Genomic DNA, 17,677 nt, shown 5'->3' with positions numbered 1-17,677 from the left:
ATTAATAGTATAATATATATGATAAGTATATGAGCATAGAAATTCAAAACTTATAGAAATAACGACTAGTCGATGCTTCCACACTTGCCTTTTCTTGTTGTATTCTCCTCATTTTTCATGATAAAAACGCGGTCGTTGACCCGACATACCCGCGAATCGCGATTATAATTCTGCGGACTTTTCCCTCACGTTCCATTTGACATTTGACATTTAACATTAATTTGGATTTCATTTCATTTCGGTTTCGATGTCATCTCATTTCCCTCTCCTCTGCTCCAAATCCCAATAGCATTCTATTGTTTGAATTCTTCGATTTGCGTCTTTCGATCCGTAGTAATACGTAGAAAGATGCAGTTTCGGGAGGCCGAGGGCGAGGGCGAGGGCGAGAGCCCCAGTAGCTCTAGCAGCATGTCAAGCTGGCATCTTCCTGCATATGGAGATGGAGATGGAGATGGACATCGTTTCAATATCGATATCAACATTAATGTCGATGACAATTGCAATGAGACGGGAGAGCCACAGACAAAAGAAGGATGTACTTATTTCTCACCTGTTCGAGACGATCCGGGTAAGTCCTGTGGCCAAGTGCTTTGTTTTAATGGGGTAAAGGAGGATTTTTCCATTAGCAGGAACGGGGAACATGTGAGAGAAGAAAGGAATGGGGGTTTTCCCAAGGAGTGGAATAATGGCCAAATGGAGGTGGGCGTTTTCTCAATGAAGAAGAGGAACAACTCCGAGGCATTTAGGGACGACTCAAACAAATATGACTTGGGTTCCCAATTAAAAACTAGCAGAGAATTGGAGTGTAGGAACGTGGGAGAGAATCTGGAATTCGTTCTCAAAAGGTCTAACAAGTTGGAATCGGGTCATCCTGTTAATCTGTTTGAAGAAATGGAAATGATGAAAAGAGATGGTTTGACACGTGGGCCAAGTGCAGAGATGAAGGAAATCGATCTAGAAGTGGCAGATGACGATTGTCCAGAAATTGCAAAGCAGATGGGGAGTCAAGAGTTGACATTGAGTTATATGTGCGATAAGTCAAAGCTCCCATTCAAGGTAAATTCACTAGCTGCGCTCAGAGGTAGTTTTGTTGAGTCCGAGGAAGGCGGGGAGCAGTGCAAAGATAAGGGCAAACATTCAGTTCTTTCTATGCCAAACGGTACAGAGCCTGCAGAATACAGTGGCAGGTGGCCTGAAAGGGACTTTTTACATTTGAGGTCAAGTTGGGAAGATCAGAGTTCTTGTAGAATAGAAAAAGGGTTAAGCAGCAGGAATCTTTCTAGAGGAGAGGAGGCTCCCCAACTAGAATCTTGTGCAGAAGAACAAAGACAAAAGAAGCCTAAAACCGACTGCTTTCAACTTTCTTTGGGCTTGCCAGACGTCTCAATGAATTTAGCATCACCTGACCTAGATGTGCCTCCTTCTTTACCTACTCAGACAAGAAGTATCCAATCACTGGGTCATACAAACTACACGAGGACAAGTTCACTGGGTCAGACAAACCACACTAGGACAAGTTCATTGGGTCATACAAACCATACAAGGACAAGCTCAGATGGGTTTACTACGTCTCTTGAATATTCACAGTCACATACTTTTGTCCATAATCCCAGCTGCTCCCTCACACAAAACTCTTTGGATAATTATGAATATTCTGTTGGTAGCCAGCCGGTATCTCAAGGGAACGATCAGATATCTTATGGAAATTGGCAAACCCCAAATGTAAGTGAGCAAGTTTCTCAGAGGAACCATGGATCAATGGGCCAGGCACAAGAGAGGTCAAAATCTGGGAGGGACATTTCATTGTATCAGAAAGTTTTGCAGAATGGAAACATGCAAGGCCAGCAAGCCTCTCAAGGTTCTTTTGGTGGGAATAACAGGGATATGAACTTTGTGGGAAATGAAAGGATTGGGGCTGATTCTCATTCTCAAGGCAGTTATCAAAAGGCAATACAACAGCAAACAAGGACCTTAGATGAGGTTCAGGGCGAAAACGATGGCAATGAAAGGCAGTTTAGTTTCCCTAGAGAAATACCTGAACAATCTAGACGAGATGCTTGGTCTTCACCATCACGGAGTGTGAGTACCCAAGATACAAGGTCTACACAGCAAAATTGGATTGAGAAGGGCACGTCAAAACCAGAAGCAAACAGAGATATTTTATATCCAACGAACAAACAAGTAACAGATCGAGAACAACCTGCGATAAGAGACATTTTAACAGCTGATAGGATTATTCGTGAGATTGTTTTAGAACCAATTAATATTATGGCTCAAAAGCTTCAAGAACTGCCAGACAACATCCTTGATGATGCGAGGGAGTATTTACAAGATCTAATTGAGAATACTGAAAAGGCTAAGAGAGATCATTTTGCCGACTTTCAGAAAATCCTTCAGAGAAGAAGTGACTTAACTTCAGACACTCTAATAAAATCTCACAGGTTTCAGTTGGAGATCTTAGCTACCCTGAAAACAGGAATTAAAACATTTTTAAGGTGTAATCGTATTCCAATCTCTGAGCTAGTCGATATCTTCTTAGATTTCAGGTGCAGAAACTTGGCCTGTAAGAGTCAATTGCCAGTGGATGACTGTGAATGTAAAGTCTGTTCTCAGAGGAGTGGGTTTTGCAGCTCATGCATGTGTCTTATTTGCTCGAAGTTTGATTGTGCTTTCAATACATGTAGCTGGGTTGGCTGTGATATGTGTTTACACTGGTGTCATACTGATTGTGGTATTCATAAATCATACATCAAACCTAGTCCCAGCATAAAAGGAGCACCTGGGACCACTGAGATGCAGTTTCACTGCATTGCTTGTGGTCATTATTCTGAGATGTTTGGGTTTGTGAAGGATGTTTTTAAGAGGTTTGCCAAGGAATGGGTAGGTGAGACTCTTGTAAAAGAACTTGATTTTGTAATGAGGATATTCCAAGAAAGTGAGGACCCAAGAGGAAAACAATTGAGAAGGAAGGCTGAGGAGATGCTGGTTAAACTTGAAAGTAAAAATTTTGGTTCTTCAGAGGTCTGTAATATCCTGTTGTCATTTTTCACTGGTATGCTTCTTAAGCCCGCTCCTGAGCTTTTGAATTTCTGCTTTGATTTTATTTCAAGGCAGCTAGAAGCAGTAGGAAAAAATGAGGATTAAAGTAAAAGTTTATTTTCTCTTTTGGTTTATTTGATGAGAACTACATTATGCTCTTGAATCATTTCAGTTGCTGGAAAAATTCTGCACCTAAAATTCTAATTTTTTATTTCTGATGTGAAATTCTGAAACAAAATCTGAAATCCTTGATACTTTTTTTTATTTTTCTTTTTACGACTGAGGTCTGAAATTTCTGCAAAAGGATGTATAGTAGAGGAACAACTCCATATTCCAAAATGGGGAGCTGAATGACACTTCATTGTAATTTGAATAGTATTTACTATTTCTGGACGGTACATATGATAATAAAGAAGTATACCTACAAGCGACATGAATGTCAAGCTCATACAAATGAATCTATAAAGGTGGCAAGTGCACTGTGCTTGGCCAAGTACTATTCACTTAACAACTATTCATGTCCAACCATTCCAGGATCTCTAATTCAACCCCTTCCCTTAGATAATGCCTTTTTCAATAAGTTGTTTACTTTGCATCGAGGATAATATATGCTTCAAATTCCCTTATTATTGCAAGATCCTCTGAAACTCCTGATGATGAACGTATTGCATTGTTTTATAATTTTATTAATATTTGTAACTCTCTCTGTATGATACCTGAGATGTTTTATAACTCCCTCATTACTTTTTGTAACTATATCAAATAATAAAATAACTTAAAAACTTCTATAAGAAGATGATTTATAACTCTTTTATTATGATGTCTACAGCAAGATTCTTTGTTATTTCTCTGACTTGCATGTTGGCTCTATCTGATACAAACAAATGGTAAAGTCTATTTTACCTTAAAGGTCTCTAAAATGACAAGATATTGCTTTTGAACAAAAATTGGCACACATAAGAATAATCTTCAAGTCCAAACAGACATAATGTAATGATAAAGAGTTTTGAGATTGACCTAGTCTCTAATTGCCATTATGCAATAAGTTAACCCATATATTGGAGGATATTTCATAGAGGTTGCAGATAGCCATGACAACGTTGTGGGTGGTCAGAGATGGGGTTTGAAACATTTCTGCATGGTCCTCCAGAAAGGAAGAAAATGGGATGTCGAAGGGGACATTAGGCAAACCGATGTCATTTGAAGACAAAAGCCTTTAGCAAGTTTTGCTTTGTAGCAGGATTGCTAAATTTTATGTGCATTTTGTTCATACAAAATGCAACAAATGGAGATTTAGCTCTCTTGCTCTTGCATTCACGCTATATTTTTCTTTTTTGATTGTGCTCCTTGTTTAAGTGTCTGTATATAGCATTTCTCTGAGTTGGGACTAAATCACTATTTTAAGGAAGGGTATTTTCAAGTTTCAGAAATTGGCAGTTAAAGCACCTGACAAGTAGGTGTTTGATAATTGTGTTTGATTTCATTATTATTTTTTAAATTTTGTATTGTAATTTATAAATTAAAATATAAATTTTAATAGCTTTTGGCCTTTGTTCGCCCTTGCTGTCCCATCCAGATTTTTTTTGCCATTGCCAAAACAAAATCTGCTTACTTCCTTGTCCTTGAGAGTTGGAGAAACATTAACTTCATAGTTTAGGGATCTAAATGACTGAGGTTTAGATGAATTTTTTATTTAACCTAAGGGAAAAACCATAAAATTTTGTCCTTAAACATATACATGAGGAGAAACATATTAATATAGACACTAGATGCATTTTAAGCTGGATCAGCTTGCTATATGTTACCAATATAGGAGACAACTATCGCAATCCAAGCCTTTATAAACACTAAATTTGATGAATGCATTCCACACATCGATAGTATTCACTATTTTGTTGTGTTATTAATTTCTTTGTAAGCAGTTTTATTTTATTTGTGACTTGTATAAGAGATTGAAACCCTTTTGGTATTAACAATTGACACCTGTCTATTGTTTACAACCCATGCCAATGTGTTTGTTGTATCAGTGCAATACTTAATTGTATTTTATACTTACTGTTATATAATAGGGAAGAATGTTATGGCTCGATATTTATATTAATTTTCTCAGGTTATATAAAATTTAGCGAATGATAGGAAATAATCAACACCTAATATGATATTATATCTCAAAAACAATAGTTCAAAGATTCAATATCATAGATTCAAAATTGCACCTGCAGAACTATATACATTCCCCCAAGATATTCTCATTCATCGTGCATAACTCAATAATTTACTCTGAAAATTATAATTTCACATTCATCTTGCCAGTGACATCAAAGCAAAGCATTTATATAAAAAGTGTCACAAAGACAATTATTCACATGAAAGAATGCTTAAAGTTAAAATATTTAAAAACAAGAGACACACATAACAAAGAGGGACTCACTGCAGGCACGCAGAATGCAATCTCAGAATAACAGCACACGCAGCCTCAATCTTAGACAAGTAATTACAGTTTAAAGCCTTTAAGTTAGTTCTAAATTCTAATATGATAGCCATATGTTGATTTGAAAAGTTTGTAGCAATCTCTTAGATATACTGAGTAAACCATGAATTTTCTTTTATCGTAGTTGACTACCATACAAAAAGTTAGTTCTATTTCTAGTTTACAGAAATGTAACAACATTTTGGGGGTTGAACAATATTGCATAGTCCAAGAAGATTCTGCACTGCTTTGGTTAGTCTACAGAGTGGATTAATTGCAGTCTTTTGGTTTAAAATGTGCATTGCGAGTTTTGATCTGCATTGGTTATGCGTGTTTAGAAGCTTGAGCAATCAACAAGATTACTGTGAAGGTCATTGGTTGCAACATTGGTGTGTAGACTGAAAAGGCTCTTGCCTTTGTAAATATATAGTGAACTCTCATGGAACCACACAGAGCAGAATGTGCCGCCAAGGTGTTGCATGTTCATTTAGTAGCTTAGGGAAGCCCTCTAGATCTAGTCTACGATTAGAGGTTTCATATATTGAGAAGCTATCCATTGGCTGATAGAAATAAAATGACTAGTCCTTTTTTCTGGCTTAGTTAGACTCTTTATAATGGGTCTCAGTGTTTGAGTGGCATTTTGAAGGCATACAAAAACATGAGGGAATCCGCAGAATAACAAGATGGATGCAAAATTTCAAGTTTCTTGAAGCTTTGGTTACATATGTTTTGTGTGTAAATGTGATGTAGGAGCATCTTCAGTGTAAGAGCAATCTTGTATCAACCAAAAATATTTCATTTCAAAAATATTTCATTTCAATTGTTTGAATAAGGGTTGTCTTAATGCAGAGTTTCTTCTGTGGAGGCTTGCTACTCAGTAAGTCAGTCATACAAGCTCAAAATATCCTAATTTCAGAGGTGGAGGATCATCTCAGTCATATCGGGCTGCTAGTTGAGGCTCAATGCCATATCATAAGTATTGGTGAAGTTATTGTGGATTTTTGGTATAAATTTTTGGTACAAAAACTTTGGGCTTAGTTTTGAAGGAGGCCTAAATGTGCCTGGATGAGGGCTGAAAACTCGATGTATGGGCACTTGTGCAAATTCGAGCATATAGATCAGAAGCTGAGGATTCCAAAAAGGGGTTCTAATAGAAAATCAGAGCAACGGTTTAAAAGTTATGTCCTTCCGAAGTCGACCAAAACTTGTAAAATTAATGTCAAAGGTATATTTGGCTGACTCTATGTATTGTTAGGGTCTGTCGGCTGTCGGCCTGAGGTATTGAGTTTTAGTTTCTAGAACCTTCCAGGGCAGCATAAAGTTGCCTATTTAAGAAATGCCCGTAGATTATCTAGGACAACTCTACGTGATAGTTCGCAGCTTTGTCTTGCAGATTACTATGATGAAGGCGCCCATGTGGGAAGTATGACAGAGGGTCATCTGTTCTTTAGAACCAAAGATAACACTTTTATGACATCATTGATATTGGAGCCACATCACCATTAAGGGAAGGAAGAAGTGCGATATATATTATCAAGTATTCTAATGGAAAAGGGAGGATAGAAAATATGATCATTGCAGATTATACTTGCAGGCCATTATGAAACTATATTGAGCAGTATCGACAATAAAATTAGTGTGTAACTTCGCTACATGGGATACACCATCAGAGATTAAGTTTTGCATTTTATAAGCAGTAATAGCACAGAAGGGAATTGCCCATCCTGCAGATATACCACACATCTAGGAACAATGTATAACACTAATTGATTGCAGTGTGGAAAATATAATTGGATGTTTGTGAACATCTGCATATATTCACGTCAAAACACTGCGAAAGAATGTTGGTTTATATAGAATAAGGTAATCGGCAATTAAAAAAATACAGCAACAATTTCAGCTTCAACAATTATTGACGGAACTCGAATCATTTAGAAATTGCACATCTTGATAAGTATCACAGAATATAAAGCATTGAATATGTATAAATATTTTATCAATAATTTAGCCCTTTACGTGCAAGGAACGATGAATGGAGACCATAGACAGTTTCAAATCGCAGAAAATTAGACAATACCATGAGCTGACGTGGTACAGATGCCAATGAGTCTCAAGAATACATAAGCTCACTATGTAGTAAAATGATGAAAGAAGATTAAGACATAGGCAAGTCAATGCTCCTGATGCTATTTACCCATTTTTCATCTGAAACTTAAGATTATAATATTGCTGCATCATTGTGAGGAAGTTTCCAATCTAGAACCAACACTGTGGCTAAGCATCCTCAATAGTCAATGTGACTTGGATTCTCAATTATTTCCTTCTGAGATATATATCATCTTCTGCGATTAGGGATATCATACCTTATGTAACTGACACAGATATTACTGGATAAATAATCAGTCACCGACAACCATATATATGAGGAAGAATCATTGAATACATGCAGGGGGGTATTAATCCATAGTAAGATACGTTGACTATCCATTACCGTATTGATAACTAGCTGGTATGATCATGTCTTAAATATGCTCATGTATGTCAAAAGCTATATTTGATGCATAGACAACAATATCTTTATCACAAAAAATATCTTTGAATAAATAGAGCTGTAAACATGAGAAATTGCAGAAATTGTTCAATATTCAATGATAGAGTTGTAAGCTGAAGATAAACTTCCTTTGTTACTTCTGGAAGCAACCATCAACAAATTGAGAATCAGAGGTTGAGTTTCATGAATGACTTCGGTGTCAAAAGGGTAACTTCTTGGCACAAGATACTCAAAATTGGGCATTAAATGGACTTTGCTCATGATGAGAGAGTCTTTATTCTAAAACAAGCATAATAGTGAGATCTATCCTCAAGATTTTGAAGCAAGGTGACACATTCTACAAAGGGTAGAAATATCAAGTGGTACTTCGAACAAGAAGTACTTAAATCGCTGGGACATAGAGCTTGCTAGGAATGCATTCAACTCAAAATTGGTTACAGTGCATAATTTGACAGCCTCACTAGTGATCCATTAGGATGGATGTTAATCAGCATCTTGAGATAAGTATTGTATAAGTATTATTGGTCATTACCTCTTGAAGTTTTCCATATTTGATGTGATGCAAAATTGTTCAACGATATAGGAGTGGGAATTTCACATTGAGGGGGGTGAATAATTACCTTAAACCAATGTTTCATTCCCCGAGGCATTTTCTGATTTGACGCATATGGACCTTCATTGGAGCATGTATATCAAGAATGTTGATGTACAAATAAGTATTTATTATCTTTGAGTATTACACTTATTTGTTTATTATAGTCTCTTGCTTATTACATAAATGAATAATAAGAGCCATGTGCCTTGATGTACTCTTGTTCCATTCTTTGGTCTCCAGGGATGCTCTTGCAAGAAGAGAATAATGGTGCATTAGGTATGCTGCCAAGGAATTAGTGTAGGACACGAGCTATGAGTTTGTGGAGGAAAAATATCTTTGATGATTGGGACTATGTGAGATGAGTATTTTTCTATATTAAGAGGAAGTCTAACACTTCTTCAAAGAATCACAGGAGCTTATAAGTTTAATACTCAGAGGGAGTCTAAAAATACATCTATGTGACTGCATGATATTGATGGGCCTACTCTTGTGTACATCATGAGGAAGTAACGACTTATCACTAGAAAGTCAAAAGATCGATATTAGATATTAGAGTGAGTTCAACAGGCATACTTGAGCGAGGAGAGCCTCTAAGGGAGTAACTACAAGACTTGACTTCCTAGGATCATTGTTTAGAGGGAGAATTTTGAAGTGCAATCACTTGTGAATGATATCTTCTCTATAAGGGAAAAGTTCGAAGTGAAATTCTTTGTAATGCATTCTTCTCTATGAGAGAGAATTGAGGTGAAAGCCCTTGTACCACCCTCTAACTTGGTTCATGGTGGTTGCTATTTTGCATATGATATGTAATGAAAGGTGACGGTCTTTCATTGACATATATAAACAGAATAGTGTCGGAGATCATGATACTTGTCATGATAGAGATCATGACATTGTGATTTCTTGTTAAGTTGTTGTCTTAGAGTGCCGGAAATCAGATAACTCATATCCTTCTAGGATATAACATGTTATTTTGGTAGATGTCAATGATTTGATGCTAGTGCACATACCAAAAGAATATATGTATGATGAATATCATATGATCGATATTTCTCATTGAATCAAACTTCCGATTATATTGAAAGATAACATCTAAGTTGATGGATTTATGTTAATATCCTTAAATATGCCATTCCAGGAATATCATACTGGGATGATATTTCTTCATATACTTGAGAGCATAATGTATTCTGCAAATCCTCCCTAGCTACGAGGGAGTGTTAAGGTTGTAGCTTCAGTTGGATTGATTTGAACTGAGATACATTATTGTTATTGGTAAATCATTATTTCCTATATATACTTCAATGTTATGAGACACTCAGAAAGTCAAAATTGGGCTTGGACTCGGACTTGGTGATTGGACTTGGCCAGGACTAAGAAAATCGAAAAAGCCATGAAATTCAAAGATTTTTTTATGCATCATTTAGTCAATTAACATCAAATACACAATAATTAAGATAAATAGAAGCTACTTAACACTCATACACAATTTTACATAGATCACATATGTACAAAAGCAAATTTTTGAAGGAAAACAACTAAATAACATAATATAAGATAAACATAGTGTCATTGTCAAATGTCTGTAATATATGAAATCCATGGAATCAAAAGTTGAAAACATATATCAAAATATCAGCTAGAGTGTAGAAGACCAAGGCTCATAGTAGCCTATGCCCTCCAACTAATACGCCTAAGATAAGTCATGGAAGACTATAGAGCCATCCTCTCTCCCTGTGTTCGAGGCTGAACCTCAGGGGCGTCCTCATCCTCATCCACACCCACATAATCTTTATCATCAAACTCGGATCCATCACTCCTAGCCTTGGGGTCCTGCATTTGGTCTCCTTGCGTTGTAGCCTCCTCGAGTGCCATCACTATTGCCTCTGCCTCCCTATCCACCTAATCAACCCACTCCACATCTTCATCACTGAAGACATGATCAACAATATTTGTGTTCCATTCTGCATGTGGCTCAGCAATCTCTAATACAATCGGTGATATATCGGTGCCTTGAATTTGTCTATGGAGAAGGCGAAGGTTGTAGTGAACAAACTACAAAGACAAGATCATTCAATTTTTGCACAAACAATGGAAATGCAAGTAAGTTTGTAGAAGCCTCTTCTAATGCTTCCTTTAGCGCCTTTCAATACTTAAGTGCAAGTTACAAAGTTGCACAAACAATTAGTAATCGAAATGACAGAGTTAACCAGTTTGCTAATTTCTCTCTCAAAACCCCTATACTCTTCTCTAACTCTTTTCTCTCTATCACAGGATTAACAAAGGATGGAATGACCTTTTTAAGTAAAACAGATGTTATACAAAGCACAAACAATTCACTTAACCGTTTATTTTATTATTTTTTGCACTTTATGAGTCATGTTGCTAGAGAGAGTCTAGAGCTCGGGACTCTGCGAGTTAGGAGAGCCCTTGGACTCAGCGAGTTAGGAGAGCCCTTGAACTCAGCAAGTCCATGCTGATTCTACCGAGTTGAAGTCCAGAGGCCATTTGCCTTGGAAATGTGGACTCAGGCTCGGACTCGCAGAGTCCCATAACTATGATATGCTTATTATACATGTTAAATTATATATATTATAGTATATAATATATATATTTTTATACATATTATTATTTTTGTTAATATATTATTATTAATTAAATGATGATTAAACCATAGAGACATGTCTCCTCTCATATTTATATAAGATTCAAATATGCATTTGGAAAATATCAATTAGAATGGCAATGTTAGTACATTTGCATTAAATGATCCATGTTTCCCAACAGACACTTGACTAAAATAATGAGAGGGGATAAGAAAGAATTTAAGTGGACTGTAGGAGTAGATAAGAGTTTTAATTTGTTGAAACAAAAAGTTACAGAGCAACGTGTTTTAACACTTACATATTTTAACAAGGTGTTTCAAGTAGATTGTGATGCTAGTGATATTTTCAATATGAGTTGTTTTGAGCCAAGAAGGTAGTCCTGTTGCTTAGTTCAGTGAGAAGTTGATTGATGCCAAAATAAAATATTCTGTTTATGATCAGGAATTTTATGCTATAGTTCAAACATTGAAGAAGTGGAGACACTATCTTCTTCCTAAGGAGTTTGTTTTGTATACTGATCATCAAGTTTTGCAAATTTTTGAATGATCAAGGAAAATTGGACCAAAAGAATCTGTAGTGGTGGGTTGAATTTTTGCAGAGTTATACATTTGTTTTGAAAGATAGGAGTGAGAAGTCTAACAGAGTTGCAGATGCTCTTAGTAGAATAGAACTTTTGTTGACAGAGATGTAGATTGAGGTGGTTGGGTTCAAGGAACTCAAGAATTTGTATCTGGAGGATCCTAATTCTGGTGAAGCTTGGAAGGTTTGTACAAAATCTATTACTCTTGACAGGACGAAGTGGTTGGATTTCATAATCCAAGATGGTATGTTGTTCAAAGGAAGCCAGTTGTGCATTCCAAGAAGTTCAATGAGAGAATCTCATCAAGGAAAAGCATAGTGGAGGATTGGTTGGACAAATTGGTAGGCATAAAACCATTGCTTTGGTTGTTGAGAACTATTATTGGCCACAGTTGCAGCAAGATGTCAAAAAGTTTGTATAGAGTTGCAGAGTATGTTAGATGGCGAAAGGAGTGATGCAGACTATTGGGTTGTATCAGCCATTACCTGTACCAGAGAAGCCATGCGAGGATGTTAGCAGGGATTTTTGATGCAAGTAAGAGGTGTAATACCCAAAGGATATCCTACTATCCCTTCCTGGAACCTACTCAAGACTAGGGTAGAGGTGATTTGGTCTTTTCCACACACCAACTTCACCCTCTCAAACTTTCCCTATCTTCCAAGTAGTCTAAAACCCTTCCACAAGGCAACAAACTCTCACACACACCTCACTCCCTTGCACCCTCTAGGATCTCAAGCTTCCATACACCCAAATACATCCTTCTTCACTAATCCACCAAGATTCATGGCCAACAGATAGGTTTTGGGCTTCTTCCTAAGCCAAAAACACAAGTTACACTAGGAGGCCTAATAGGGGCTCAATCCTAGTAGCCCTGTTTCACCCAAAATAGCACTAAACTTCGCAAACTTACAAACAACCTTCCAAATAAATTGTAGAATCAATTATGTCATTAAAAACCATATCTAAATCCCCAAGATGGGTTTTGGGTCTCAAATTCTAACCCCTTTACCCTTGAGCCCTAGTTTCTAGGCTTTAAGGCTTGAAACCACTGTTTAGTCTTTTTAGGTTCCCAACATTGAATTCCATGATGGATTTTCTCCTTCCATCAACATTGGCATCCTTCCCCCTTACTATCCACCGAAGCTCCAACCTCCAAGACTTCTTATCTGCTCTCTGTGATGCAATCTCAATCTATCAACATGTCCAACAGTTTGACTGTTGAGACTCAGATGTTAAAGGAGCAACATAGATAGGTGGAAATAGTAAAAATCCAAACCAAAGATGTCTTCTCCATCCTTAAACCTTTCTACTCACCAAGCACCAAAATTTTTTACTGTGGAAATTAAGAGAAATACATTATTTTCATTCAAACCCTTATTGCAGGCTAGGGTAAACAATAGACCAACGAAAATCCAAATCAAACAAATGCTTTCTCTTATTCGCTCAACCTAAATATTTCCTTCACTTATAAACTAAATTACTTTCTAAACTTATAACCAATCACTTACTGTCACCTTGCAACCGAAATTAGAAAGATGCTTGCTGATTGTGTACAATTTTCCCTCCAAAAGATGTATATTTTCATTCCAAATCCATACCATGACATTCCAACCAAATTAGGTTGAAGATAAACAACTTATAGGTCTCAACTCTTGACCTTACAACTTCAGTTATCCATGCACGATCCAATACAAAGATCTGATTGTTAGACTTCCAGTTCACAAGAAAGATTGCAAAAAGTTGCATGACAACTTTTATTGCAATTTTTGTAGTTTTACAACTTTTACACAATCTGTGCATACAAACTTCAAAACATCTACCAAGCTACACCAAAACATGTAAAAAGATTATGAAACCTGAAAATGATGATTTTTGGTCAACTCCCAATGTTTGACCAATCGTTGACCACCCTTTGACTTTGCTTATAACCCTATTACAACATGAAGACAACTTGCCTAAATGCATGATAAGAATGCCTAAACTATCTTTTGTCATTTTGGACACTTATTGACATCCAATACTCTTCTCCTTGGTGTTTGACCACCTTATTTAGGACCTAGGGCACCTGCACCAATTTTGTTCTTAGATTACCAAGGACTCAGCGAGGGCATGATTCTATTTTTGTGGTGGTTGACAGGTTTTCAAAGATGACACATTTCATTTCCTGCAAGAAGACCAGTGATGTTGTTCATGTAGTAGAGTTGTTTTTTAGAGAAGTGGTGAGACTACATGTTCTGCCAAAGAGTATAGTTTCAAATCGAGATACCAAGTTTGCTGGGTATTTTTGGCGAACATTATGCGAGAAATTGAAGACAGATTCGAAGTTCAATTCATCACATCATTCACAGACTGATGGATAGATAGAAGTTGTGAATCGCAAGTTTGGGGAACTTGTTGAGATGTTTGGTTGGAGATAAACCAAAAGGGTGAGATTTGATTTTACCATAGACAAAATTTGCATATAATGATTTTGTCAACAAGAGTACTGGTAAATCACCATTCCATATTGTATATGGGAGTAGTTCCCGAAATGCTTCTGAATTGATGCAATTGGATGAAGGAGAGATAAGTAGGGCTGAAGTAGAAGAATTTTCTTTACATTTGAAGAATATCCATGAGGAGGTGAGGAAGCACATTACAAAGATGAATACACAATACAAGGCCAAGGTAGATGTCAAAAGGAGGTATAAGGAATTTCAGATTGGAGATGAATTCATGGTTCATTTGATGAAGGAGCATTTTCCAGTGGTTACATATAATAAGGTGAAAATAAAGAGGTTTGGACCGTGCAAGATAGTGAAAAGGCATGATTCTGGAAATGCTAATGAAGTGGAGTTGCTTGCTGAACTGAATATTTCACCAGTATTTAACCTCTCAGATTTGACAAAGTATCAAGGAGGTGATGGAGATGAAGTTGCAGAAGCACAATGGAGTATTCCAATAGCTATTTCGGCTATAAAGGAGATTGAGGAGATACTGAACAGTCGTGTTGGCAAAAGTACAAGGAACAAAACTTATGAAGAGTACCTGGTCAAATGGAAAGGGAGGCTAGTAGAAGATTCATCATGGCTAGCAAGGGAGATTCAAAATGTCCTAATTTCAGATGTGGAGGTCCATCTTAGTCATATTAGGCTTCTAGTTGAGGCTCAATGCTATATCATAAGTATCGATGAAGTTATTGTGGATTTTTGGTATATTTTTTTGGTACAAAAACTTTGGGATCAGTTTTGAAGGCCTAGCCCAGATGAGGCCCAAAAACTCGGTGGATGAGTGCTTGCGCAGATTTTGAGCCTGTAGATCAGAAGCGGAGGATTCCAAAAAGGGGTTATAATAGAAAATCGGAGCAATGGTTTAAAAGTTATGTCCTTCCGAAGTTGGGCTGACCAAAACTTCCAAAATAAATGTCAAAGGCGTATTTGGCCAACTCTATATGTATTGTTAGGGTTTGTCGGCCCTAGGTATTAAATTTGAGTGTCTAGGACCTTCCCGAGTGGCATAAAATTGCCTATTTAAGAAATGCCCATAGATTGCCTAGGACAGCTCTAAGTGATAGTTTGTAGCTTTGTCTTCTAGATTACTATAATGAAGGCGCCCATGTGGGTTAGCATATTGTAATTTTGAATTTTGAATTCTGTAATTCCACATTTGTGGCGATAATAAGACCCCATATTTTGTTTTTGCAAATTGCTGTTATTTCTTTGTTTCTGTTATGTGTTTAAGGTATCAAGGGGAGCACCCTTAATCTAAATGACATTTTAAATCTCATTTTTTGTATTGTGTTATCATAAAAGTGAAATTTCCTTTACTAGAGGTGCCAAATTTGGGCTAAGTCTTACTTGAAGTCAAGTGCAAGAAGCTGAAGTTTTGCAAATGTATGGTTGTAGTGAGCTTGGAGTGAGAATGAGGTGGTTCATAGACATGGTTAGCTTTGTAGAAGGGGTTAGATTGCCTCATAGAAAATTATTGCAAGAAGGTCAAATATTCGTTGAGAGCGTAGATTGGCTAGGTTCATTACTTTTGGGAGTGGCCCATAAGATTTATAAATCTTTTGCAAATAACCAAAGGTTTTCCTAATTCTTCATTGTTCTTGTGCTTTTACCATGTAAATTTGAGCAACTATTAGCCAATTTTTTTAGTTGATGTGTTTGCAGCCTGTGTCAAATGGTACCAGAGCAAGAGTTGATTCTTGTGAATGAGAGTTGTGTTGGCTCCATAACATAGTGCATGTATGTATTTTTCGCATTGCATGTGATCTAGAAGGGATATTGATCCATAAGAGAAGAGGAGTAGGAAATAGTAGAGTGGGAATAGCTTTGCACCTTGTAGACCTTTCCAACATGTTGAGATATCTTTAGGCAAGGCTTAATGTCATGAAGACTATGAAGAGTGAAGGATTGGGTGTGACAGAGGATGTTAATGAGGACTAGAGAAAAAATTTGTTAGCACAAAACAAATATACCTACTTTGAAGAGGAAGTCAGTACAAGAGATAGGCTGGTTAGAGCCATCATGAAGATTGGATACAAGCCAAGGTTTGATCTCCCAACTTTTTGAGGTAGCCTAATCTAGAAGATTATAGATTGGATAACTAAGTTGGAGAAATATTATGAGTTTGAATCATAGTTTCAAGGCTTGGAGAGTCCTTAGCCGCATGATCCTAGCCAAGTCCGAGCTACCCAAGATTCTCTAGGAACTCTCTCTAGATGAAATCCACTAGGAATTGGTATATTGTTGATTTTTTGCCAAGTCCAGCAAGTCTTTGCTATTTTTTCTGAGTCGCAAGTTGGCTTAGCCTTGTCAAGTTTGCACCGAGTTCAAGTCTTGTTTCTATGGTTGGCATCGAGAGCCCACTAAGCATTAAGTATTGAGCACAAGGTTGGAAGGATGTATTGCATTATGGTGGGACTTTGTGCAAACCGAACCCATTTAAGAAATACAATAAATGATTTTTAGAATAAATTTGAATGGTTAGGAAAGCCAAGGGGAAGTTCTTGTTGTGACACTGTACAATGGACCCTTTCAAGAAGGTTAAACAAATTTATGCCATGAACCATCATAAAAGAATATAGAGAGGATTTTTATTGACGTAGCAAATAAGCATTTTTGTTAAATGAAAACGAGAAATCTCAAGATATCAATTAGTTGCACATCTCAATCTAAGATAAAATATGTTTCCTTAACATATATATTGTAGAATAGGCCTCTTGAGTGGTGTTTAGAGTAGAGAAATCTTGTAGACACCATAACACATGTAAAAAGGGCAAAGGAATAAATTGGAATACACATCTACGTGTAGATAAGATAATCTATTAATGTCTAACAAGAGATTACAAACGGGCCTAAGGGACTGAAGATACAAGAGGCCAGAAGGCAGTAGGGCCACCAAACGGTGTCCGAGAAAAACGAAACAAATAGAGCAAGAAGCAAACAAGGAGAATGTAATGTTCCCATTTTTAGCAGGTTCTTGCAGTTGGCAGTTGGTAGTTGGCTTGGTTAGTTCACCATTGCGCCTTGTGAGCTGACAGTGGGATTTGAGGGTCTCAGTTGTGGGGTTATAGGCTTTTCAACAACCTATATGGTGTGTTTTGGCTCCATTTGATGGACTTACTATTTATAGTAAGTCAAATTGTTGGTTCCAATGAGCACAATTGAGTTAGAAGTTGTGTGATGCTTTTAGTTTTTGTTTCGGGCTACCAGTTTGGGCTCCAAGAATCTTGGAGGGAGTGTCTATTTATAGTAAGTCACCTCGTTAGGTTCATTCATCGTCTTTTATTATCAGGATCACTTTGGTGTTGTCAGATTTTGATTTTGATGCTTCTTTAGTTGTTTTCGCAAGA

The 17,677-nt window shown here is 36.9% G+C and overlaps 1 protein-coding gene across 2 annotated transcripts in view; it reads left to right on the top strand.

The window, feature by feature from the left end:
* Positions 1 to 235: 235 nt before the first annotated feature.
* Positions 236 to 17,677, top strand: part of LOC149530272 (protein OBERON 3-like) — a 53,593-nt gene continuing 36,151 nt past the window's right edge. For both annotated transcript variants that reach the window (XR_016358308.1, XM_089807912.1), the window contains exon 1: positions 236 to 3,052. Coding sequence is in view for 1 of the 2 variants with exons in the window: in XM_089807912.1 (XP_089664038.1) it covers positions 349 to 3,052 (2,704 nt within the window). In the remaining variant the exon portion in view is untranslated. The remainder of the gene's footprint in view (positions 3,053 to 17,677) is intronic.

This window comes from Cupressus sempervirens, chromosome 11 (assembly GCF_028749045.1).
Source record: "Cupressus sempervirens isolate cs-2001-9-10 chromosome 11, ASM2874904v1, whole genome shotgun sequence".
Lineage (NCBI taxonomy): Eukaryota > Viridiplantae > Streptophyta > Pinopsida > Cupressales > Cupressaceae > Cupressus > Cupressus sempervirens.
The sequence above is the reverse complement of the archived record's forward strand: the minus strand, read 5'-3'. Positions and strand labels throughout refer to the sequence as shown.